The following is a 26,647-nucleotide window of genomic DNA, read 5'->3' on the forward strand; positions in this document are numbered from 1 at the left end:
GTTGGTGGGTTTGCACAAACTGTGACATATCTGCCTGTGTACCATACACCTGTTGCAGGGAGGGGAAATCTACGAGCCTGCCCAGCTGTGACATCAGCACGACACATTGAGCTGCTGATTGGTAAGTGTATGAAGCTTGGAGAAGTGGTGTCTTTACCCATAAAGACCGTTATGTGCAAGGTGATAATGCTCCAGCCAATCAGCGCCAATATGTAAATTGACAGTAGCTGATTGGCTGGAGCATTTTCACCTTGCACATAACTATCGGGGAAAAATATCACTTCTCCAATCTTCATGCATTTACCCCATGATTACCTGGATCGGCCGATTGGTCGGCGTGGCGACTTATTTGTTAAGTGTGTTCCCAGCTTAATGTTCCCCGCTATGAAACGGTAATAGTAGCTATGCTGCCTTTCCATTATTGTACAATTTCTTTCCCGTGCAGAATTTCTTTATAACTCATCCCTACTAACTGCAAAATGTGATCACCTTATTGCCCATTGATCTATATAATAATGTAACCCCACACAGAGAGCAGATGATCATGACCCAGCAATACAAGACAATGAAATATAGGGAAGTGTGTGGAGAGGAAAAATTAAATCCCGGCATGATAACTAGGGACCTGACATACCGATGCACAATAGTAGTGTTATCCCATAATTATGTAAGCACTAGTTACAAGCCTGCCAAAATCACGGCTTAGTCCCTCTATCTGCTCCCACCTCCAATCTCTGTCTTCAAAGCTCCCTCCATATCCCGCAAGTTTGAAACAGATCATTTTTGGTTTAACTTTCTGATAAGGAGTAATTTGGTCTGTTGAGTGGCCTCTAGTGGTCACTGGTGGTAGCTCACCGCAAAAAGATGAGACCTTAAGGCCCATACACACAGACTTTTGAGCTGCTTTCAGATCAAAAGCCGCACGGTGTGTACGGTATTACCAGCACATGAGCGTCAGGGTGGACGGCTTTCCTTATCATCCTGCTATGGAAAGTCATCCACTCCCAGGAAAATAGCTAAAACGGTCAAAAATCGCACAGTGTGTATGCACTGATTTTCAGCCCAGCATTTTCCCCATTATTGCTGTCCATACACGCTGGGAAAAATCGCCCAGTGTGTACGGAACAAGCGCCTGTTACACAGCAAGCTGTGCAGTAACAATTTACCCAAGTCAGTCACATTAACCCTTTCAGTGCCAAGCCAATTTGTCAAAATAGGTGTAAAAATTGCTGTAATGTTTACCTTCTGTAAGAAATATAATCTTTTTATTTAAAGTTTTATAAAAAAATTTGAGCGACACTGGTTATTTTAGTGGATATTTTGAACATCTTTCAGATGATGACAATCGAAGGTCCATACACACGCCAAGGCTATTATGCCCAGTGTGTATGGACCGCAATGACCACTGTCATCGCTGGGAGGAGAACCGCTCGGTGCATACACACTAAGCCGCTTTCCCGCTGCCCCGCGCTGTCAGCAGGGGCTCAGACGGCTTTGGATAGCGCAGCGCTATGCAAAGCCGTAATACCAACAGATGAGCGGCTTTCCCGGCCATGAGCGCTGCTGCGCACTCCCACATACACACTGGGCGGCTTTGAGCTGAAAGCCGCTCAAACTTGGTGTTTTGAGCGGCTTTCAGCTCAAAGTCACCAAGTGTGTATGGGCCTAAAGGGTTAATGTTGCAACTACCGCAAAGACCAGCCGCATGTAACGCTCTAGCTCTTGTGGAACTACAAATCCCAGCATGCTATGTTCTTGTTCTTTGCAACTTCAGGTGCATGCCGCCATAAACGCACCCATAATACTTAAGTATTTGATTAATGACAGTCTCCAGATTGTAGGAAAATAGTGATTTATAGAACACGTTCAGCATTAGAGACCAAAACAAAATAACACTGCGAGGCGTTCAGTACAGCCCGTACTGAATTACAACAAAAGTTATCAATGCGCTCACTCTGCATGCACTACAGAGAAACACAGCGAAATGCAAAATACAATATTAAAATACTCAATTATACATGGTGCAATAATTAACAGAGAAAGCGAAATGGGAGAGAACATGAACATGCAAAGAAACGCTGGATGATGGAGTCATGTGACTTGTACAAGCGGATCACAGTGTAAGCAGTTCGGTTTTCTAGTGCGTCGGTTGAACAATAGTCGTGAACAGTCTGTTATAGCGAAGAGTTCCTTTAACAGGTCCGCTCCCATTAATACTATCTCTAACACATGGTGGCTACAGGGTTTGTAATGCACTGTCAATAGCTGAGTATGTTTCTGCGATCTGTAGAGGGTTTTGCAGGTGCTTCGAAGCGCGCACCGGAATAAAACAGGTGGTGCAGGATTTGTACTATAAATCAGACATACCCTTAGCAGCTCTTTATTTACTGCATAGCATCAGTCAATGGTGTTTGTTTCCTTTCCTGGTGTGTGTGTCTTTAAGTAAACCCCTTTGGTGTTTTTGGCATACACTAGTGAAAGTTTTGCCGTAGACAGCAACTGAGCTGGGATTTTCTGCAACCTGCAGCTCCTTTCTGAACCCCTATTTAAGGGGAACTGTATCTACAAACACTTTCATCATCAGGCAGATGAGCCTTCGGATGTCCCCTATCACGCTGAGTTCCTCAAGGTGACCTTTGAGCTGTTCAGTGCCATTTGTACCTGAAATGCATTGCAAAAAAACATTAATCCCATGATGCCTGAGCACACAAAAGAGTCTAGCCGGCTTCACCGCGTGTACTACGTCAGCCGCAGGGGGTGCTAGAGGCAACTCCGTGTTAAAAAACCTACAGGAGGGAAGCTCTTAATTGCAGTCTCAAGCAGGAAGTATTTAAACAGCAGATTTCAGTCAATGCATTACAAGCCACTACAGCAGCAAACAGGCCAACAGGGTCAATACAGTAAATGCGGTTTCTGTGTAAACCCAACCTATAGGTGCAACATTTAAAGGCCACTGGTGGACAGATAGGAAGCCGTGAAAAACTAGAGAAGTGAGCCTGTAGATGGCAACCAATCAGCTGCTACGTAGAAATGTATAGAATGCACTTGAGAAATGTTAACTCAAAGCTGATTGGTTGGTTCCTAGGCTCACTTCTCCATTCTTCACTGTTTCATACCTTTACCCCTCTTTTACTACATGTACCTTTAAATGGATTGCGTCAGGCACTGATAGCAAATGTGTCGAAAATATATATGTAAAGAAATAATTTTGTGACACCCCACTAACTGGTAATGATGCAAAGCTGAAGGCTACGGTATAGGGGGTCAACAATATCTAGGTTGACAGTCACTAATTCAGCCACTAATGGTTGACAGGGACTATTGTAGGTCCACACCTAAAAATGGTCAACATAGGTTGCCACAAGCCTACAATGGACATGGTTGACATAATATTTTCACGGTTTTAATGCAGATATATGTCGACATGGACACTGTATAGGGTGGCCAATCCCGGGATCGCCAGGATCCCGGAATTGGGCCCCAAAATCGCCAGGATTTCAATCCCAGGATTGGAGACTCCACTTCCGGGATTTTGGGATTTGACTGTACATGTGCAGTCTAATGCCGGCCAACGTCTGAGCACTCGCTGAAGCGCTGCCGGGCTGTCCCGACCCAGCGTGACGCTAAAAGGTCATGCTGCACAGGCCGCACCCCGACACTGCCAGCCCCGCTTGCTCCTCTGCCGCTGGACCCCGCACTTCCCACCCCGCTCACCAGCCACTCAGTCTGGCCCGCTCCCCAGCCGCACCGCCCGATGCACTGTATGTAAGTACTGTAAATGTGCGCGGCGGTCGGTTGGGGGGGGAGGGGCGTGGGAGGATTTTGTAAATTAGGGAGGCCAATCCCAGGATCCTGGGATTTAAAAAAAATGCCCCGGGATTGGCATCCCTAACACTGTATAAGTGTACCTCGTCCCCTCGCATGTCTCGCTCGGTCTAAAAAAAAACATGAGCAACACGCAACAACCTTCTGAGTGTCAACCATGTCCATGTCGACCTATGGTATGTCAACCATTTTTAGGTGTCGACCAGTAGTGGTTGACCTAGTGGCTGTCGACCTAAACATTGTCAACCCAGGGACCGGATACCAAGCTGAAAACCAGGGGTTACAAAGACCAATTCTCAAGTGCCAACAGGTCATGTTTTCTGGATTACTGTAATAATGCACTGGTGAATTATTCTATTTTGCTGGGTTATAGGCCTCCAGTTTCCACACACAGAAATCCTTAAAACGTGACCTGTTAGGAAAACTTGAGGGCTGAGGTACAAGAACCACTACTGTGAAATTAATATTCTGCTTCTGTAGTGTCACACTTGTTTTGGAAATAGATTCTAAAAATGTAAACATGAAATCGGTTTCCGGTTTAAATTTAAAAGTGAAATCAGTTACAATCATCCCAAATATATCGAGAATCACCAGATTGGAAGGGTATTCGATATTTAAGGATATTCTATAGTCAATGATTGTATAATGTATCCTGCATCAAATAGACTTATCAATTGGGAGACATTTATGTAAACTGTAAAATGTAAAAAAAATTCTAAATAAGGTGCCTAGTTGTGTTTAGAAAATAAAGGTGTATATATATATATATATATATATATATATATATATATTCACACAATATATATAAAATTATATTTAAATGTATCTTCCTTTGTAATTATCCGTACAGCAGTTTTCATAAATGTCACCCGTTAAACGAAGCTACTGGTAAGACTTGATCTAACCTAAATACTTAGCCGAGCATATTACATAACCTTTGGCAAAACATAGAAATAAATAGATGTTTTAAAAAAAAAATACAGCAATCAAATGTCAATGCATCTTCATTTGCAACAACCAAGATGTCAATCCAACTATTTTTTTTTTTTTTTTTAACTAGACGATCTAAATATCATTAGTGTTTTTATATTATGACTAATACTAAGCAGAATTGCTAAGTGCCTCAATTCACGGATCCGTGTGAATAGCACAGTGACATGAAGTAGATTTGTAGAGGAAAATATTCTAATCATTGCTGCCATTATTTACTAAGCAGATTAACATCTTTATAACTCGCTGTAAATGACGCGTATTGACTTACCTGCCAGTCACTAGGGAGTACGGTTTACTAGTTTATCTGGTCATACAGCTGCTTCATTCATACACAAAAATCAGTAAGTACTTATTATTGCATAAAAACATAATCCTGTATATAACCACAACAGCACGTCGTATTGTAGAAATGTTTTACACAGTGGTTCTCAAAAAGGAAATTCTAGTTTTAACTGCATTATGTCTGTATATGGATCCATTTGCTTGTCATACTGCCAGAGAAAACAAGTGTTAGTGCTATTGGGAGAGGTGTATCAAACATTTAAGAGAGAGAGAAAGTGGAGAAGTTATTTCTCAAAGTTTCATACATCTGCCGTGTCTGCTCGGAAAAGTGTATTACCAAACGCTTACTGATGGGAAGTATCACTGTACTGCACCTGGCACAGTGATGGCAAAAATGTTGTGCGCTGAGCCAATATTTAATAATAGACCAGCTATGAATTCACTAAGAACTAGTAACTCCTCATCTGCCTTCTCTGTGTAGTGAACAGAAGCATTATAGACTGGCACAAGGATTAAACGTCATTGCACATACTTGTAAATATTATTTAGAATTTAGCTATACATTTTGCCATGTTAATGATTTTGTGATTAGAAAAGATCCACTAACTTTATTTAAAAAAAAAAATTGGCAAGGGTTAGTTACTTTTTAGTCTAAATTGGGTACTTGTTTCCTAGCACGGCCACAATCGGGAGTAATCGTGTACCTTAACTTAAGGTCGCGTGCATTAACATGGCACGCGACGCGACCGACGCGATGGACCCGATTTTGCCATAGGGTTCAATGTTAAAATATTTTTTACATTGTAATCGCGTTCATCGCGTCGGTCTTATGCCATTATAATGGCACAAGATGCGATGGACGCGATTAAGCACATTTTACATAGCTAACAATGGGAAATGGGCCAATATCGCCCATTTCTCATTGTATATGCCCCCGTCATGTCTATAAATTAATGCCCCCCCCCCATTGTGAGCGGCACCCCACGATTGCCGCCAACCCGAAGCATGGCGAGCGTAGCGAGCCCGCGAGGGGCGGCGGTACGCGTCCTCCGACCTTTTCATACCCCTACTATCCACGTCGGCGTGGAGTTGAGAATATAAAGTGTGGCGAGCGCAGCCCGCTACGCTCGCCACGCTTCGGGTTGGCGTCAATCGTGGGGTGCCGTTCACAATGGGGCCATTTGGGGTCTGGGGACAATTTTACATTGAATCAAATGTAAAATAGGGTCCCAGGGACCCTATTCACATTTGATTCAATGTAAAAATCGGGTCCATCGCGTCGGTCGCATCGCATGCGATTTGGTCGCATGCGATGCGACCGACGCAATTTTTCCGACCCGATCAAAATCGGTGTGGCCGTTCTAGGAAACAAGTACCCTAAATTGTCCTAGACTGATCAAAGCGGGTGTGCCATTTGTGACTGGGGATTACAGTTATACTCCATTTTATTAAGTAAGCCTTTTAATATGTATGTTTTTTTTTTTTTTTACTATTTGTATGGGTTTTACAGTATGTGTTGTAACCTGTGCTTTGGCAAAGGAAAACAAAGATACAAATTACAAATTCTCTGACAGTGAGTACATGCATCGCTCCGTCACAAGGTATACAGATGTCAACAGTGTTTCATAATTGGCCACAATTGTCACTCGCTAACCACTTACTTACTCTGCTGGTTGCCATTTTGTTCCTGATTCACTAGGGGCTGAAGAGCTTCATACTCCAGTGACATCTCTAGCACCTAGCGAATCAGTAGGCTGACTGTTGGTTCAGCCCACAAAATGGCCGCCACTATCATATACAAGTCTTCAAATGGAAGCATTGGCACTTTGAAACCCCGGTAGCAAATCATTCATCAAAACTTTGTAGTTGTGACATTTGCAGAAAGGTCTTAAAGGCATCGCTGATTTTTTTTTTTTTATATATAAAAACTGATGGTGTCTATCATCTCTTGGGCATTTGTGAAAAGTTCATTTTATCAAGAATCTATAACATTTTATAAAATGGAACAAAATTTTGATGTATGCCTTATTTGTGGTCGGGTTCTGTGAGGCTTCTTTGTATTCTTTTCCTTCTGTTCTGGACTTGTGATGATCGGAACATTCTCTATTGCTTTCTTTTTCTGGATCCTGTGTAGAACGATTCTATAAATTCCTGTTATTGAGCTCCGAGAGTCCTTCCCCCGATTGTTGAGAATGTGGTCCTCAGTGATGCCCAAATTTTCCAGAGCGCTCTTCACTTCTGTTTCATCGTCCTTTAGAGTATTTATGTCTAACAGGTGTTTTGGGTCCAAACTGAAGGGTTCTAGAGGCTTTGGATATTGTATTCCCTGCATCCATTCGCTGTTCATTATGTAATCCACGCTGCACCTCTCCGTAGGTATAGGTTGAAGCATCCCTTTAATCAGCCTCTCACAAGGTTCGGATACGTATGTAGGGATGGAATAAGTTCCATCGAGAATGCACTTTTTTAATTTGGCCACTGTGTCGGCTCGGAATGGCATGCTACCGGTCACCATGAAGAACAGAAGAATGCCCATCGCCCAGATATCAACAAACACACCAACGTAATGTTCATCCCGGAAAAGCTCTGGGGCAGCGTAAGGAGGAGAGCCGCAAAATGTATTCAGAGTCTCATCTTTTTTACTTATTGTGCTAAACCCAAAGTCTCCGACCTTCACGCTAGTGTTGCTGGCGTAGAAGACGTTTTCTGCTTTTAGGTCTCTGTGGATGATTTGGTTGTCGTGCTGAGTGAGAAGAAAAGAACGGTAATTAGATTGGTTTCTCTAAAAAGTGTAATTAAGAGATTAACAATGTCAAGGTTATTGTTGGAGAGATCAGTATGAAGGGAGAACAGAATAAACTGAACAAATACTATTACAGCGCACAGAACAATAAAAACGTAAAACTTAAAAGATTGTTCTCTCCTTTCAAAAAAAGGGGGGTATTTATCAAAGTTTGGAGAGATATTAAGTGGAAGGAAATAAAGTCAAAGCCAATCAGCTTCTGATACTATAACCAATTCCACTGCTTACTGGAGTTCTTCTCAACTTAACGTTCTATGCCCTTTTCTTATAATGTATACTTGTGCCCCCATAATTATGGCTTCCCCACCCTTTAAGCTGTTAGAAACCCTGGATACGTTCCGTACCCTGTGAAGTTTGAGACACTCCACCCTTCCTTTTATTCCTTAGTATCACTAAACCCTATTTGTTAGAGGGAATGACAGAGCAAAGATAAGGGGGAAAGAGGAAACGAGTATACTTACCTTGCTCTGGAAAGCAAGTCAATACTCCTCTGTGGCACCATCTTTCCAGAGACATCTCCAGGAAAATGGTGCCACACAGTGAAAGAAAATACTCTGTGCCAGAGTCTTAAGGTGGACATATACTGCTGCGATGTCTCGCAGCAGTGCACGGCCACCCGATTCCCCGCGAGCCGCAGGTCACGGGCAGCAGGGACGCATGCGATTCATCACAATTTGTTGTGATGGATCGCATGCGTCCCTACTCCCTGCCCGCCTCACCGACGGGAGGGAGGTCCTAAGGTCAGGTGGTCAGACAGCCAGCAGGTCCAACCCCCGCGCATCGGACTTGAGGGGACATCATACTGAGATGATTTTGCCCAATTTCGATTCGTCGAGTCGACCTAAATCGGCTGTGTATGGGCACCTTTAGCTCTCTACTGCTCAAGCGCCATATTCCTAAATATCACCGGAAGATGAGGCCGGCCAAGTAGGAGGGATTCGCTTCCCAGAGAAAGCAATCTCACCACCACTGATTCTGATTAGGCCATGCCTCCTTTAGTACCTGGCTCTGGCGCTGCTCTCTAAGACTTTTACATAGAGCCCTTTATTCCTTTGCATAAGTATTTAACACCTGTCCTTCAGGTTTACACAGATGAAAGATATTGCCCGAAAAATGATAGCTAATGAAAATACACTTACCTACGTTTCGGACCTCTCCTGGGAGATCTTAAAGAGTAGATCCAGCAGGTAAGTGTGAGGAGATCATAGTATGGCTTTATGATCAGCTCCATCAACCTCCTGCTTCCAGGTAAACAAAAGGAACAAAAACACCCCATCCAAACAAAAGAAACATACATAGATGTAAGTGGTGCCTTACCATGTGCTTGACGGCAGAAACTATCTGAGAAAAGATGACTTTGCTGTCTGCTTCAGATAACTTTCCTTCAGTGTTAATTTTTGCAAACAGCTCCCCGCCCCCTGCGTACTCCATCACAAGGTACAGCTTGGACAGAGTCTCCACCACCTCATAAAGCCTAATGATATTAGGATGATGCAGCTTCTCCATACTTGAGATCTCACGCGACAGAAGGCGCTGTGTCTTCTGGTCCAACTTGGTCTTGTCCAAGATTTTTATTGCAACTTTTTCTGGAGTAAAGAAAGCAAGCAGAGTTTTTTAACGTTAAAACCGTTAAGGGGGACCAGAACCCTGAACGCAGTCACACCTATTTTGTGGCCTGGAGCAATGATCATAAACCTGCTGTAACCTTATCTGGCTTTTAATAACTGTAAGTCAGAGCAGAGACTAAACAGTTCAAATGTCATTGGGGCGAGATTCAATTGTTTGAGCTGCCGGCAGCCAGCAGATGGCGCTGAATGTAGCTATTTAACCACCCCTCAAACTAGACCTTTTGCATCGAGACCATTACTTGTCCGGTTAAACCAGATCTTAATCAGCGCGATAAAATAATTATTCAATATGGGCCTCTGATGTCCTGTCACTTTAGGGGGAGATCAGGAGCGATAAATCATGTTGTTTTATTTTTAGCATCTTCAAACAAAAGATGAGACCCAGGTCTAAACAAAGAAAGACTTTATGGGGTAAATTTACTAAGATGGGAATAAGACTTCACATGTTGCTATGGGCAACCAATCAGATCCTGTCTACTATCTTCTAGAGCAGGCATCTCCAAACTATGGCCCTCCAGCTGTTGTGAAACTACACGTCCCATCATGCCTTGCCACAGTTTTGCCAGTGAGGAATGCTAAAACTATTGCAAGGCATGCTGGGACGTGTAGTTTCACAACAGCTGGAGGGCCATAGTTTGGACATGCCTGCTCTAGAGGGTGTTAAATAAATAAGAAGTAGATTCTGATTGGTTGCCCATAGCAACATCACATGTGAAGTCATATTCCCATCTGAGTAAATTTCCCACTATGGGGGAAATTTACTAAAGGAAATTTGTAAAAAATAGGTGTATTTGTATCCAGAAATACACTTATTTTTGACATTTACTATCCCGAAAATACGGCAATTCGTATTTGTATTGACAGCACATCAATACGACTACGAATTGCCGTATTTTTCGGGATAGTAAATGTCAAAAATAAGTGTATTTCTGGATACAAATACAACAATTTTTTACAAATTTCCTTTAGTAAATTTCCCCCTATGTGTCATATACAGTTTACACACACACAGCCTGAAGGTAATTTTATACACTATTATTTAATAATTTTGCACATGAAAGGTTGTATACATTAGTCCTAATTCAAACCTAGTTGCAAAGCTGCTTTTTTGGGGGGGCAAATGGACAAAGCAATGCTGCACTGCAGTTGGGGCAGATGTAACATGTGCAAAGAGTGTTAGATTTGGGTGGGGTGTGTTCAAACTGAATACTAAATTGAAGTGTAAAAATAAAGCCGTCAGTATTTACCCTGCACTGAAACAAAATAACTCCCCCAAATGTAAATCTCTCTGCACATGTTACATCTGCCCCCCCTGCAGTGCAGCTTAGTTTTGTCCATTTGCTAAAAAAAAATGGGTCACTTTATCAGCCAGTGCTTGAAAAATGTTTGATTTTGGAGACTCAACCTGTAGTAGCAAAGCTTGTCCGAAGGGGACCTAAATGGGTTTAGGTTGGGTGAAAATCCTGTACAGGCCCAGACTGCTATAGGTACATGAAGCAAGGCTTATAACTGCTGTGCCTGAAACAATGCGAGTCTTTATACCATTCATCCTGTGTGAATGGTGACAGGAACTTGTAACTCTGCCAGCAGACAGCACAGTCCGGATAAGTGTGAAGGTTGGCTGAGAGGATTATTCAGTGATCGCTGAACCCTACAAGCGCTATATTATTCTTCTTAAAGGCCTTCAGCAACAGTTACCACATGGCCATTGCAGAGCACGTAACAATCTATAATAATGTACAAATGAAGCAGTGGGGATGCATAATGCATTTTGCGCTGACAACTGCAAGTTACCTCAGAGGAGGCAGCCATTTTGTTGACTTAACCAATATTCAGCAGACGTCAGTCCACCAAGGATTGGCAGCAGCTTGGTCTTTCAAAACTATCCAATGTAACAAAAGGAATGAAATGAAGGGTAAGAGGTGTACCGATAGTATGCACCAAGGAAAGAACATCGATACTCAATGGTTTAACACCATAAGGGGGAGATGTATCAAGCCTTGGAGAGTGTTAAAGTGGAGAATATACCCAAAGCATCCAATCAGCTTCTAACTGTAAGCTGATTGGTTGCTGTTGGTGACTCCTTCATGTTATCTCTTTCCAAGCCTTGATACATCTCCCTCTAAATTTTGCTCTTTCAATGTTAGTAAATTTCCCTTTCTATGGAAGCTTTCCGATGCTTGCCACCATTGAATGAGCAATGTTCTTCCGATGGGCTTCCTAGCTGGTGCACAGAATCTGGTCTGGCTGTGGGTCCCCTGTGCATAGGTAAAATGGAACTGAGCGTGCAAAACATAACTGAACCATTGCAATGGTATATAGAATGGATTGGATGCGGTGGCAACTAGCAATCACATCACATGATTTGACGTTGGATATACAGCCATCATTCAATGGCGGGGTTCTGATGTATATCTCTATATGCACTGCCAGCTTTTGAGATCAGGTTCTCCCAGGTGAATAACCTGTTTTAGCCATGGGTCACTTTGGCAAAGGTCAAGAGGTCAGAGGTTATTTATCCCCATTGCACAGGCACTGTCTGGCCCTAACCAGAGGTTACACAACGGGCCTGTGTGAGATTTATTAGCAAAGCAAAAAACACGCAAATGGACAAAACCATGCAGGTGGGGTAGATGTAACATGTGCAGAGAGATTTAGATTTGGGTTGTTTGTGTTCCGACTGAGATCTAAATTGCAGTGTAAAAATAAATCTGTCTAACATCTTGGGCTACATGCAAAAGCAGAGAGTGTTTACCCTGCATAGAAACAATATAAATGCATTTGCTCTCCTAGCGCAGCAACATGGTTTGTTTCAGACACAAAATGACTTGTTTATTTGCTTTACCGGATCTGGCCCAACATACGGTGTAACCATTGGGTATTTTATTAGTGAATGCGAGCAGCCATATTAATTATTATAATTACATATGTGTTCTCTGGAAAGAGCTCGAGAAAATCTGTACATTTTGGCTGCATGCTTCTTGGTATTGGCAAGCAGTACATTTTCAATGAAGCATTCTTTAAAGTGGACAGGGAAAAAGTACCAGCCAATCAGCTGTTCTCTTTTTTGACTCACAGCCTGTAACAGAGCAGCTAGAAGTTTATTGGTGGATACTTCATATCTCTCCACTTTACCTCTCCCCAAGGTTTAGTACATTTCCCCCATATGTCCCTTAATAAAATATTACCTTTGGTTAGCACATGAATCCCAAGTTTCACTTGTGAGAAATTCCCACTTCCAATCTCCCCGCGTAGTCGGTACAAGCCAATCCTCTTCCCGAGTGCCATCTCTTTGACCGTCTTCTCATCGTGTGACATGTCGTGGTTCATCTTTTCGAAGGGTGTCATCTTGCGCTGTTTCCCCTCACCGTCCTGCTCATAGCCCTCTGACCGTGAATAGTCCTCCAGGCTACTCTGCCGGTTCCACCGGGAATACCGCTGGCTCCCTGGACCCATATACATCGCTGTCATGGTCAACATTTGGACGCCTGTTTTTGAGCTTCTTACCAGACAAAATTAAATGCTGTAATAATTGCAGACCACAGGTCCCAAAGACATAATCCTCGTAGCTTCCAGACGTGAACTTCAAGGGTGTTTAGCAGTGTGCCAGTATGAGAAAACTCTAAAAAAAGACATATAAGAAATTGTCTTCAAAAAATCTCTGGATTGCTCAAAAAGTTTATTAATGTCCCTCTTTGTAATGCATTCGGAATGTTTCTGTATGTCCGGTCTCATGTGGGAGATACTGTGACTCTTCTTCTTATTTGTACTGTGTGTGTCCCTGAGTCTTCTATTAGTAGCCAATGACTCTGCCTAGTCGGGACTGAAATATCTGCTCTACCTTCACCACCTCCAGGTTTATTGGTTCTATCCAGGACAGTGGAGAGTGGCCAGTGTTGTAGAGAAATAAGTCACTTTCTGGGTCACATGACTTGACATAGGATTAAGCGGCAGCAATGTCACATTAGCCTACTTAGCACAGACAAGTCTGAATTAGATGCATGATCCTACTCAAAAGTTAGCCAGACGTCTGGATCCACTGAGGAGAGAGAGGGAGAAAGAGAATGTCATTAGCACTTATGTAAATCACTTACTTTCTACATAACGATGGGGTTATAATGAGACAACTGTCACTGGCTTAGGAGTTTAGGAGTCTGCAGCAGGACTTGCAGGATTAATAACAGAAAAGTTAATGGTCTTGCAATAAAAGTCTAAATTTGTGGATTAGACCTTCGCAGATGTAAAGACGGTTAAATGGCATATAATATATGTGCCTAACGTAGTGCACGCAACACGAAATGTTACGTAGTTGATAACTGTTGACTAAATAATTGGGCCAGTATCTGTTATTGCAAATACTTTACAGATAATGTTAATATCCAAAACTATACAAATAAATGGGGCTGATGGACTGAGTACTACGCCAGATTACATAACATAGTGTTTTATTAATTTTCCATGCATGCTCAGAAGGTGAATGCACAAATAGGCATGAGTGGAATCCTACTTCTTATGACTGGAGAGATGGAACAGGGAAGGGAAGGGCATTCTCATATACTGTAGGCCAATCCATATATCCAATATGAGGCTGAAGAGACATGGGGGGCATGTGGCTGGAGAGACTTGGGGGCTTGAGGCTGGAGATACACAGGGGCATGATGCTGGAGAGACACATCGGAGAAGGAGTTTTGAATTATGCACAATGGTATATCTTATTTATGAATACAGTTTCATAATACTAAATTGTTTGATCATGGAAGTTAGCCCTGCCCCAAAATTTCCATTACTTGATGATGGCATTTGTTATATTTCTACAGAAACAGAAAGCTTCTCCTACATGTGGATACAGATTCAAGACACTGCCCAGGGAGACTCAATTTCTTCCAAATTTTACCATATTGGTGGGAAAAGAATCACAAGCACAGGGGATAATAGGGGTTGAAAAAAAAAACATGGGACCGTCAAATGACTGAGGGTACCCCCATTACACATAACTCAGTAGGGTAATATAGAAATAAAGAAAATAAAAAAATCGTACACACTAGACCAGGGGTGGCCAAATGGTCCATGTTTCGAGATCTACAATACCAACGGTCCATGTTTTCCAAATCCCCTCGCTGGTGCACAGCTGTAGTCATTACTAACTGTCACATGACCCAAATCCCCTAGCTGGTGCACAGCTTTAGTCATTACTGTCACATTTTCCAGATCACCTAGCTGGTGCACAGCTGTAGTCATTACTAACTGTCAAATGACCCAAATCCCCTAGCTGGTGCACAGCTATAGTCATTACTAACTGTCACATGACCCAAATCACCTAGCTGGTGCACAGCTGTAGTCATTACTAACTGTCACATTTTCAAACCTGCTGCATTCATTCCTACTATAGATCCACAGGTTGCCTGAGACACATGCACTGTTGGTAGACCTTGAAGGCAGATTTGGCCACCCCTGCCCTAGACAATATAGTTAACGATATCACGATAACGACCAACGTTAACTATATTTTAGTGCATATTATCTAGTGCATACGGACTAAATCGTTAACGATGCACGCTCCCACAGCTCATCAGCGATGTCCTCTGTCATCTGTACATAAAAGGACAATGGAGGATATCGCTAGTGAGAACCATGCAGCTGAATGGGGAGGGGCGGTGTTTACCTGCTCGCTAGGCAACGAATATACGCTGCTTAGCAAGCGTGTCTGAATCAGGCCCATGGTTCGATATCTATTGTTACATATTTTTTTACGTTTGATATTTTTTTGTTTCTCCCTTTTTTGCATAAACTTCAAAGAATATAAAGAAAGAAACTGTCGCTGTCTAGGATAAAAAGTTAAAATGTGTAGCAAAATTAGTCTCCAATCACATGCCAGCGGGTAAAAGCATCCTTAGGAGATGTTCCATACTGTACTTTGTTTTCTGATATATTAGTCTACTGCACATGACTACTTAAGGCCCCCATACACTACTGCAAGGTGTTGCATGTGAGCCTTGCATTCCATATCCCGCCAAGTACCTGCCGGAGATGGGCTAGATCATATTAAAACACCATGTAGCAAATGTCTGGGATTTAATCCCGGGATTGCAGTATCCTATCCCGGAATTTGGGGATTAAACTGCACATGCTCAGACGCTGCATGGCTGTTCCCAACCCTGCGTGCGGCCTATGATTCGGTCATAGGTCAAGCTGCGCAAGCCGCAGCACTGCACCACCAGCTCCGGAACCCACTTGCCGCCGGACCTCTCCCGGCAGCACGCGTCATACCCGCAGCCTGCCTCCATTCTGCCTCCGCACCGCTGCCGTCTGCCCCCCTCTGCTGCTCCCCAAAAGTAAGTGGATGTGGGGCACAGGGGCAATTTTCTTTTAGGGATGCCAATCCCCGGATTGAGCATTTTTCAATCCCGATTACCAGGATTAAAAAAATTGCCCCGGGATAGGCATCCCTACCTGGGAGCATTTGTGGAAGCCAAACACTGTTTTACCCCAAACGAATGCTGATTTTAGGGTTACCATCTTTGTGTTGAGAGATTCCAGGACAGTGGCCTGCCCCTTGACCCACCCTCAGCCCACCCATTCATCCGCCCCATGACCCACCTTTACTGTGTTTTTTGTAACCCTTGCTTCAATTCTATTCTTGATTTCGCACACCGTAATGCCATGTAAATGTTACATCTAACACCCTGTAATTCCCATTTACACACCGTGATGCCCGTTACACATTATGCCACATTGTGATGCCCATTACAAATTATGTCACACACCATACTACCCATTACACATTATGCATCACACCGTGATGCCCATTACATATTATGCCACACACCATAATGCCCATTACATATTATACCACACACCAAATGGCTATTACATATTGTGCCACATAAGTGCCACTTACCTACATGCTCATTACTAGGGGTATCTTGCTCAATGCCAGGGGCTTCATGCTCGATGCCATGGGGGAGTTAAATGCACATTACCACAGGGAAGTTAAATGCTCATTGCTATGTGGGATTACATGCTCGTTGCCAAAGGGGAGTTAAATGCTCATTGCCACGAGGGACTGAAATGCTTGTTTCCAAGGGGAAGTTAAATCAAAGCGGCCAATGACAGCAAGGCAGAGATCGGTGGTCAGCCCGGCTGTATCAGAGCAGTTCCGCGGCTATTTTAAATCTCACGCCGGCTCGCGAGCCAATTGGAGCTCGTAGTCCGGCAACCAATCAGGAGCCATCACTGCCAATCCTGATTGGCTGCCGGACTGCAAGTCCCAATTGTCGCACAAGCCAGTGCGAGATATGAAATAGCCACGGACCTGCGCTGAATACAGCCACCGCTCCCGTCTGGCTGTCCCTGACTCCAGACATTGCATAGTCCAGGAAAGCCATGCTACTGGCATATTTTGTTTATTGAAATTTACCACTCAAGCTATGTATATTACACTTACACTGGTGGGAATCCCAATAGGTAGAATCCCAACTGCCAGATGATGGCAGATTTACTGGCCCCGGTAGAGGAGATGAAGTGCCATTCTGAGTAGCCTCAAGCTTGTGCAACCGATGGTCAAGATTGTGATCCGATGCTCTATCTTCGGTTGCAGTACTTGAATCTGAGATGCTGGCAGGAAGTGTCTTTTCATGCTTTCTGTGACATTAACATATTTTTGCACAGCAGCCGCATCCAAATATGCAGCTTCTGTGCCTTTCGCATTCACTACTGTACCAGGGTAATTTTGTCAGCTGAACCAATACTGAGCCAATCAGCATTACCAGGAACTAGTGACATCACTGAGACAAGGCACAAGGGAATTAGGAATGCAGATTATTGCAAATTGATTTGTATGCCTGAATGTTCAAAACCTAGCACACAGCAAAGTATATATTATTTTTGTCTTTATGTAAAACCTTTTGATCTTTTGCTTGTGTTTGTCCCTGGGCAACTAACATAAGTAACATCAAAGAACATCACACAAATTCATAATTGGCCCATGGAAAACAAGACTCCATAATAACATGTTTACTGTCAATAATGATTAGAAGAGTGTGATCCTGATTTACAGTATATGGACCAGATGTCCAATGCTGCTGGCATTCTGCCTTACACTGTGTGCTGTTTACTAACCCCATCTCCCAATATCTCAAGTAAAAAAAATAAAAAAAAATTACAGTATGCCTTCCTAGACTTCTGATCCTCACAATAAACGGATTTGAATGGACTGACTACAATAAGCAGAGGAAAGCTAGTACAAGAAGCCGATACAGCAAAGGCCACATTTGTAATAGGACATTTACAGATCCAGCACCGGAGCAGGGCTCCCCATGCCGGTCCTGAACCAAGCATGTGAGGACAGATGATGGGGCGGGTCATCCGCAGGAGAGATTAAAGAGCACTGGCCGGACGTTCCAGGTAGAGCGTTACTGAAGCCAGATACAGCGGCTGAGGGGCAATGGTGGCGCTCACACACCCCTCCCTATAGTCCTGAATAAATCAAAATAAACTTGTGCTGTCCATTTTGTTTTGCACACTTGAATTAAATAACAAAATAATAAGGTACTTAAGCAATCTTTATGGTCTTCATTCACTAACTCACCGGTCAACACTTTTTAAAATGTCCAAAATGTCCATCATTAATGTAGATATCTACAAAATGCCAACACTTTACAATCTTCATTCACTAACTCTCTGTTCAAGATGTCAACATTCAGAAAGTCGACATGGCCAAAATGTCCATCATTAATCTCGGCGTCTCCAAAATGTCAACAGTGACAGATTGGAAAGGTTTAGGGCGGGATGTATTAAAATACATCGCCGCCCTTCGCGCCCCCCCCGCCGCGATGCCGCCGCATATGCGGCTGGCATCGCGATGCGGTGACGGAGGCCCCCCGCGATACCTGTACTGTGGTCTGCGGGGGGTCTCCGTCACCTCCCAGCCGGCTTCTGCAGCTTTCACGCCGGGGACAGCTAAGCAAGCTGTCCCCGGCGCTTCCTCCTCCCCCTGCAGCCGGAAGGACGTCCGGCTGCGTTGCTAGGGGGAGGAAGGGCTTACCTTCCGGGGTCCAGGAGGACCTGTAAGAAGGTAAGCCCAAGGGAGGGGGGAAAGGGGGGGTCGGCGAGGCGGCGGGTTGCGGCGACGCGGCGGGCGGCGAAAAGAAGCCCATAGGCTTCTATAGGGTATCGCCACCCAAAGGTGGCGATACCCTGCCCTGCGAAACCGCTGCGAACGGGTTTTAGTACATAGGAAAATGCGGTAAAACGGGGGTTTTACCGCATTTTCCCTTTAGTACATCTCGCCCTTAGGGCGGTATTTAATCCCGGTCCTGTTCTCGGCCCGCTCAACTGCATCTCAACAGGCGGGATTCAATGTCCCTTGAAAAAGCTGCTCCTAAGCAGTGAAACGCGTTGGCCAGGCTACCCAGCCACCCCCCCCCCCCCCATTCTTGCTGCCCATCCAGACATCACCTTGGCCAAAGAAAAACTACATCATCTCTACCAGCAAAGGAGAACTAGACCGGGACATTCATACACCAACCATTCAATTGGAGTACCCACCTGTGAAGGAACGCCACCTATCTAAGGTACTGACCTATGGTTTAAAGAGGAACCCTATACCACAGAGAATCCAAATCAAGGACATACACCATCCCAGTTCAGATTTGGAGGACACTCTGCAAAGGGATTCCAGTCCCAGTGTCTATGAGGACTATTCCATTGTCCACATTCTCCTCCTCCACTGGCCAGAGAATAAGGTGTTAACACCCAGTACTGGACGCAGCTTTTTCTATTTTCCCATTTCCCATTTTTTGTATTCTAAACCCCCCCAGGCAATTGCACCTCATTTTAAAGTATTGTATGTACAAATAAATTGGTATTGTTACTTTTATACTAATCCTTTCTGTCATCAATTCTGCGCAATCTCCCCCCCCAATTGTTTATTGTTCTATAGGGACTGACAATCCCTGCTTCTGATTGCTGCAGGCCCTACCGCTCACTCAGGCGCCCCAAGCAGACACCCAGGTGTCTGTTTACCTTTTTTCCAGGATTCAATGTCCCGCCTGCCAAATGCGAAAAAGGGGGCATGGCCGCGAGATAGGGCCGGGAGCTCGTCAGAATGGGCCCGACTGCTTCTAAAGTTGGGTCCGTTCTGCCGAGATGCCTGTTGAATGATGTCGGGAAAGACAGCATTGAATTGGCATATGGTGTCTTGCGCTGATAGTTCCGGTATCATTTATTCCTTTTTATATGGAATAACTCTAGGAAAAGGAATCCTCACGTATGATGATCCTCAAAGAATGTGATTTATTCCTCCAATTCCCCCCCCCCCCAAAAAAAAAATTGGTGATCCGATGTTCTCTCAGGTTCACCTGATCCCTGTATTGGAGAAACCTCTTGTTCCTATTATTGGAATAACAGCTTGTACCTTTATTGAATGGAAGGCCTTCTTCCTTGTTTCAAACTGCCAGCCTTGTTGTTGAGGCTCCTCCTCTTAAAACTTTCAGCCAACAAATTCAGGCCAACAAGAATTTTATGTGGCGTCTCAATAATGGGATATTCACTCAGGTGTCCTCACTTAGCACAAACTGGGTGTGTGGTATCACAAAAAGAACTTTGTTCTGCTGTGCTTTTTCTCCCGGCAGTACCTGAAAAAACGAGAGGCTAACAGGAAGGTTTTTAAGCTGCTACTGTACCGCCATTCACCTTCTTTCTGCACATTGCATATGTCATGTTTCAAACACAAAAAGCGCCTGATAGTCGACGCGTTTCCACCCTCAGTGGGGCTCCATTTGCAGAGAACATCGGATCACCAGTTTTTCGGAAAAATTGGAGGAATAAATCACATTCTTTGAGGATCGTCATACATGAGGATTCCTTTTCCTAGAGTTATTCCATATAAAAAGGAATAAACGATACCGGAACTATCAGCGTAAGACACCATCTGCCAATTCAATGCTGTCTTTCCCGAAATCATTCAACAGGCATCTCGGCAGAAGACTTTGGGGGGGGGGGGACTCGGGAGCGCTTGTGGCTTGCCACCTGGTCACTGATACAGTGCGAATGGCGGCACGGAGCTCCGGCGTAAGATCGCAGGAGGGCAGAGGTCAGGAACAGGGGGGGGAGGGGAGCGACAGGAGGGGGGAGTCGGGACTGGCTGCTGCCCTTGAATGGGGAGTATTGCTGGGGCAGGACAAGCCTGCCCTGGTAGGTTTGTCCTGCCCCAGCAAATCCCACTACTCAAGGGGTTAACTATTCTGTCTAGCATTGAATAAGCACCCGCCGCTATTTCCCCTGTCGGTAATAGCGACGGGGGATTGAATACCCCCCTTACAGTTAGGGTTACCATTTGGGTTAAGGCTATCATTATGGTTACCACCAGGGTTAAAATAGACAGGATTTCCATGGTCTACATGGCATTCGATACGCAACAAAAACAAATTACATACTCAATATTCACTACATCTCCCCTTTATAGGTAACAACAATTTCCAACATGGCTCAACAACACAACCGTTTAGATCATGGCACTCTCAGGGGATACGCTCCATTAGACAACTCGCAAATAAAGAAACCAAAAAAATATTAACATAAACACAAGCAAAAGCCCTTCATGACTTCTTACCACCCTGCAACTTAGCCTTTTTTCAAATCCAACACTATGCTAATAAAGTAATAACATTCCTAAGTGATGCTGATTGGGATAACCAGTTTGACAAAGCGCTCTTAAATATAAGCTACACTAGAAAAGCAATAACATATTTTTATCAAATACTAAGAGAACCATACTACACAGGCCAGTTCCAAACAGGCATCACTAAATGGCGGGGACACTTTCCCAACCTAGATGAAAAAACCATTTTAAATACTTTACTATATTCTACCAAAACAATTTCCGCCACATCCTACAAGGACATGTTTTTTAAAATATTTTACAGAGGTTATTTATCTCCTTACCGCTCTAGTTTGATAGGTCTCGCTAACTCTTCGTTATGCCCGAAATGTAACCACTCTGACGCAAATTTATACCATTGCCTGTGGGAATGCACAAAAATCCAAAGATTCTGGATGACAATAAGACAATTCACAGTGGACCACTTAGTAAATTATTTGGCATTGACACCAGAGTGGGCCATTTTGGGCTTCTTACCAACTACCCCCAAAATTACAGTTGGCTGTAAGAAATTGCTGCTGTATGTATCCTCAGTTGCGAGAAAATGCATATTACAGCAATGGATATCTACCTCACCCCCTTCACTCTCAATGTTTGAGGAAAAATTATTTCAAATATTTAAACTTGAATGGACCGAAACAACCCTACACAAAGAATCTCAAACTAAAGGTTTCTTTGAAATTTGGGAGAGCTATATAGATACACTTCCAACAGAAACTAAACAACAAATACACAAATGTTTCCACACAACCCTCTGGTACGAAACTAGAGTACTCCTACAGGACCCACCAATTGTCCAGTAACAACTGGAACTGACTGTCTAGGACGCGCATGTTCCCCCCCCCCCCCTTTTTTTTTTCCCCTCCTTTCCCCTCTTTCCTAAACCTATCCCTTATAATTTTTGTTCTTATTTTTTCTCTTCTTAATTATATTTCGCATAAAATAACACATGTTTTCGTGAATGCGTCATCACTTTGAATTGCATAAAAGACGAAAGATGTCACAACACTGATAGTTAAACTTGTTCAATGAAAACGAAAATTGAAAATGAAAATGTATGCAAGTTCTGACGAAATATTACAAAATGTATATCAAGAATTTTTGAACTTGAAAATAAAAACAAATTTGAAAAAAAAAAAAATAGACAGAATTTCAACAATGGCAACATAACCAGTGTCGATATATGCATGTGCAATGTCTCTGATGACAGTTGGTTTAACGCTCTCTACTGATTGGCTGCTGCCATTGATGGAAGCTCCCTTGGAGCACAAGTCAGCAAATCTAGTGTTACCTACTTAACTCACCCGGCACCATGTAAGAACTGTATAAACATACAATTAATACCCATCATAAGATGAGATGGCAAGCTCTCACCACCTTATGACTATTGGTGATGCCTAAAATATTTTAGTCATAAAGTGCATGATAGGCATTACAGAATTCAGAGAATGGTTAAGCTGCAGTCCCATGAATTTGGTGGTCATCCCACGTTTGCCTTTCTTTGGAATAGGTTATAAGTTATTTTTAAATTGTAGATTGTTCTAACTAATGTTGTAATGATGTAATTACACTAGTCATTTTGCAAACTAGTAAGCAGGGGCAGATTGGCTGCTGGTCCCACCGGGATGAGTCCCGGTGTGCCGCCATACATCTGCTTCCTGTTTTGTTTGCTGACTTGTGTCCCCACCCCACACAGACAGACCACTGTACTCTTTACAATGCTTTGTCCCCATGCATTCTCTTATCCATCTCTGTAGTAAAGTAACTCTTTGCCATCCAGTGACGCTACTATGGCTAATCTGCATGATACACCTCTGGTGCTGCCCATGCCAGGCCACTTCTACAATATGATCCAGTGCCATTGTCAGTTCCCAATCCCTGTTGCACACTGATGCTGATGTAATGCTGGATACCCAGCAATAAAACCTTGATTGTTTTTAGCCGCACTCCATAGAGATGATGAAACAATTAGTCTTGTCCTCACTTTTAATGTCAATTCATAGTATAAACATCCTAAAACAGTCATTTTATTTCTCTCCTGGTTTTTGGTATTATTTCAACATTTGTGCTTGTTTTATACCCTAGTAGCAGTCTTGTAATATAGGCCCTTATTCTGATCTGTGCGGAAATTCCCGCATTCTTACGGAGCGGTCAGCACGCAACGGTGTTTTGCCGCATGCGGCCATCGTCCGTAGAAACGCCCACGTGTCCTCCGCATTCGGACGGACTCACTCTTTAAGAACAGGGCGTGTTTACGGACGACATACAAACCATGCGTGTGCGGGAGAAACACTCCGATTCGGCACGGTATTACAGAGTATTACAGAGTATGCTCGGGAATACCGCATCCGAACGGGAGCCAAGCGGTGCTACCGCACGTAAGCGGAGTATTTACGCCAAACAACCCACTATGAAGTATCTTCTGCTATACATCACATGACCCACTTATTCAATTACCTATCCTCATAAAAAACTTCTTATTTTGAATTGGAATCAATTAGATGCCAATATATCCTTACAAGCATGCCTAACACATGCATTGCACACATTAACCCTTACAGCAATTGAAGTGCAATGGTTTCAATTAAAGCACTGACAAGCGTCCTATTAGTGAGTAATGAGTAAAGGAGTAGATTCTATTGGGTTCAGGTGTTAATGGTTGTAGTCATTAGGCGTACGTTCGCCTACCGCATGAACGAGTGGTGTCCGCAAAGCAATAGTACACTTGTGGACACCGCACATTTCTGCCCTTTTTGATCGCGTGCATTCGGAGTGGTTTCCGAATGTACGCCCCCCAACATAAGTGTACTCCCCCGTGTCCGCCCATGTTTCCGCCCCGTTTTGCCCACTTTGAAACTACGCCCATGTGTCATTCCGCATGACGCCCATAATACGCCCCTATTTCCCGAATGATAGCGGTGAACAGTTCTGGACGGGATCTGGCCGAACTGGTACCGAGTCAAGGCGTGGCACATGCGCGTTGCGTTCTCCACGCATGCGCAGACGCCGTAAAGACGCGATCCGAAAGTATGCGGTAAAGTCCGCGTCAATCAGAATAAGGGCCATAGACAGTAGAGAAAACCATCAGATTAAAGAAATAAGAAAGAGGTGATAGGAGCTGACTGATTTAACGCAAATGTGGAGAGCCTAACATTAACTAACTACCTAACCTCCCCCCCCCCCACACACACACAGGGCCGTTTCTAGACAATTTAGCTCCCAGGGCGAAAAAAAAAAATGCGCCCCCCCCCCCAAATACATAACATGGCATAGAAGAAATTGAGCGCGCCGGAGGCGCGTGCCAGAATAGGGGTGTGGCTTAATTTAAAGGGGGTGTGGCTTAATATAAGGGCGTGGCCTAGCCGGAAAACAATTACCTTACATCACACTTTTGCGACCTGCATGACCAGACATTGGTTACCGCAGGAGTTGTCATTGTCCTCCTGCACTTAAGTTGGCGGGCTGAAGGCCACACAGTGACATAAAAAACATAAAGGCCCACACAGTGACCTAGTACGCCTCACAGATCAAGGCCAAACAATGACAGGCTACTTAAATCATTATACACTATTTATCCATGATGCCAATTACACATTACGTCGCACACTGTGATGACAATTACACATTATGCCGCACACTGTGATGCCAATTACATATTACGCCGCACACCGTGATAAAAATGACACATTTTTGTTGCACACCGTGATGCCCATTACACCCCACACTGGGATGGCAATTACGCAATACTCCCCACACCGTAATGCCCATTACACATTATGCCCCACGAGCCGCTGCCGCACAACTGATGCCATTTACTAATATGCCCCCACAGTGCCAGATATGCCCCCACAGTGCCACACATATATGCCCCCACAGTGACACACATATGCCCCCACAGTGCCAAATATGTCCCCACAGATATGTCCCCACAGATATGCCCCCACAGTGCCAAATATGCCCCCACAGTGCCACACATATGCCCCCACAGTGCTGGATATGCCCCCCACAGCGCCACACATATATGCCCCCACAGTGACAGCTATTCCCTCAAAGGCCACACATATGCCCCCACAGCGCCACACATATATGCCCCCACAGAGACAGATATGCCCCAACAGTGCCACAGATATATGCCCCCACAGTGCCACAGATATATGCCCCCACAGTGCTACAGATATATGCCCCCACAGTGCTGGATATGCCCCCCACAGCGCCACACATATATGCCCCCACAGTGACAGCTATTCCCACACAGTGCCACACATATGCCCCCACAGCGCCACATATATATGCCCCCAGTGACAGCTATGCCCCAACAGTGCCAAATATGCCCCACAGTGCCACAGATATATGCCCCCACAGTGCCAAATATGCCCCCACAGTGCCACAGATATATGCCCCCACTTTGCCACAGATATATGCCCCCACAGGGCCAAATATGCCCCCACAGTGCCAAATATGCCCCCTACAGTGCCACAGATATATGCCCCCACAGTGCCACAGATATATTCCCCCACAGTGCCAAATATGCCCCACAGTGCCAATATGCCCCACAGTGCCGGAAGCAGCATACAGTAACTCACTGTGCCTCCCCCTGCTGCCATCGCCTCTGCTGCTGCCTCTTCTTCATCTTCCTTGGGGAGGGGAGCGCATCGCATGTCTCTCATTCCCCTTCACTGAGCTGTCAGCCATTCATACATCGCGGGCTGTCTCCTGATTGGCTGACAGCCCAGTGACACAGTGAGAGAGGGGAAGGAGAGACCACGATGCGCTCCCTCCCCTCCCCTGGGAAATCAATCAGCGGCGCCGGCGGTGGACGGTGAGAGCTGAGAGGCGGAGAGGGGGAGGAAGGGAGGCAGCGCTGGGGGGAGCTGCTGCCGGGCGCCCCGGCTGTTTATTAGAGGCGGACAAGCCGTGCGGCGCCCCAGGCTGCTGCACGGCTTGTCCGCCTCTAGAAACGGCCCTGCACTCACACACGCACACACAATCTCTCTCGTTCTAATTAACCTATAAAGTTCAGCAGAAAAAGAAACAAGATCTTTTCTTAGAGATTATTAGGTTAAGTTGCGCTCTAGATACAGATTCTGCCCACAAATGGGCAAAACCATGTTTCACTGCAGGCGGGGCGGATGAAATGCGCTGAGAGAGTTAGATTTTAGTGGGGTTGGTTCAAATGGAAATCTAAATTGCAGTGTAAGAATAAAGCTATCTCCTACACTGACTAAACAAATACTATGGGCGGAGCTTGTCCAGGGCCTGGTGAGGAGCAGGAAATAGATCTGAGCTGTGGTGACTGAACCAGTGGCGTTTTTACCTATGGGCTGCAACCCCCCTGATGAAATCCGCCACTGTGTGAAGCCAGCTGCAGGCTGTGAGACTGCACTGGCTTCACTGTGACTGGCAGTAACTTCCTATTCGGAAGTCTGACCTGCCAGTCACCCAAGGCAGTCCCATTGG

At 44.4% G+C, this 26,647-nt stretch overlaps 1 protein-coding gene across 3 annotated transcripts in view; it reads right to left on the reverse strand.

Moving 5' to 3' along the window:
- Positions 1 to 1,835: 1,835 nt before the first annotated feature.
- NIM1K (NIM1 serine/threonine protein kinase) overlaps positions 1,836 to 26,647 on the reverse strand; it is a 71,108-nt gene continuing 46,296 nt past the window's right edge. For 2 of the 3 annotated variants that reach the window (XM_083154086.1, XM_083154094.1), the window contains exons 2-4: positions 12,720 to 13,570; positions 9,221 to 9,489; positions 1,836 to 7,843 (exon numbers count right to left, since the gene is read on the reverse strand). In XM_083154086.1, the coding sequence (XP_083010212.1) occupies positions 7,094 to 7,843; positions 9,221 to 9,489; positions 12,720 to 13,011 (1,311 nt within the window). In that variant the 5' untranslated portion in view covers positions 13,012 to 13,570 and the 3' untranslated portion in view covers positions 1,836 to 7,093. The remainder of the gene's footprint in view (positions 7,844 to 9,220; positions 9,490 to 12,719; positions 13,571 to 26,647) is intronic. The other variant, XM_083154104.1, reaches the window with a different exon arrangement.

The sequence above is a fragment of the Crinia signifera genome, chromosome 1, assembly GCF_055691185.1.
Source record: "Crinia signifera chromosome 1, ASM5569118v1, whole genome shotgun sequence".
NCBI lineage: Eukaryota > Metazoa > Chordata > Amphibia > Anura > Myobatrachidae > Crinia > Crinia signifera.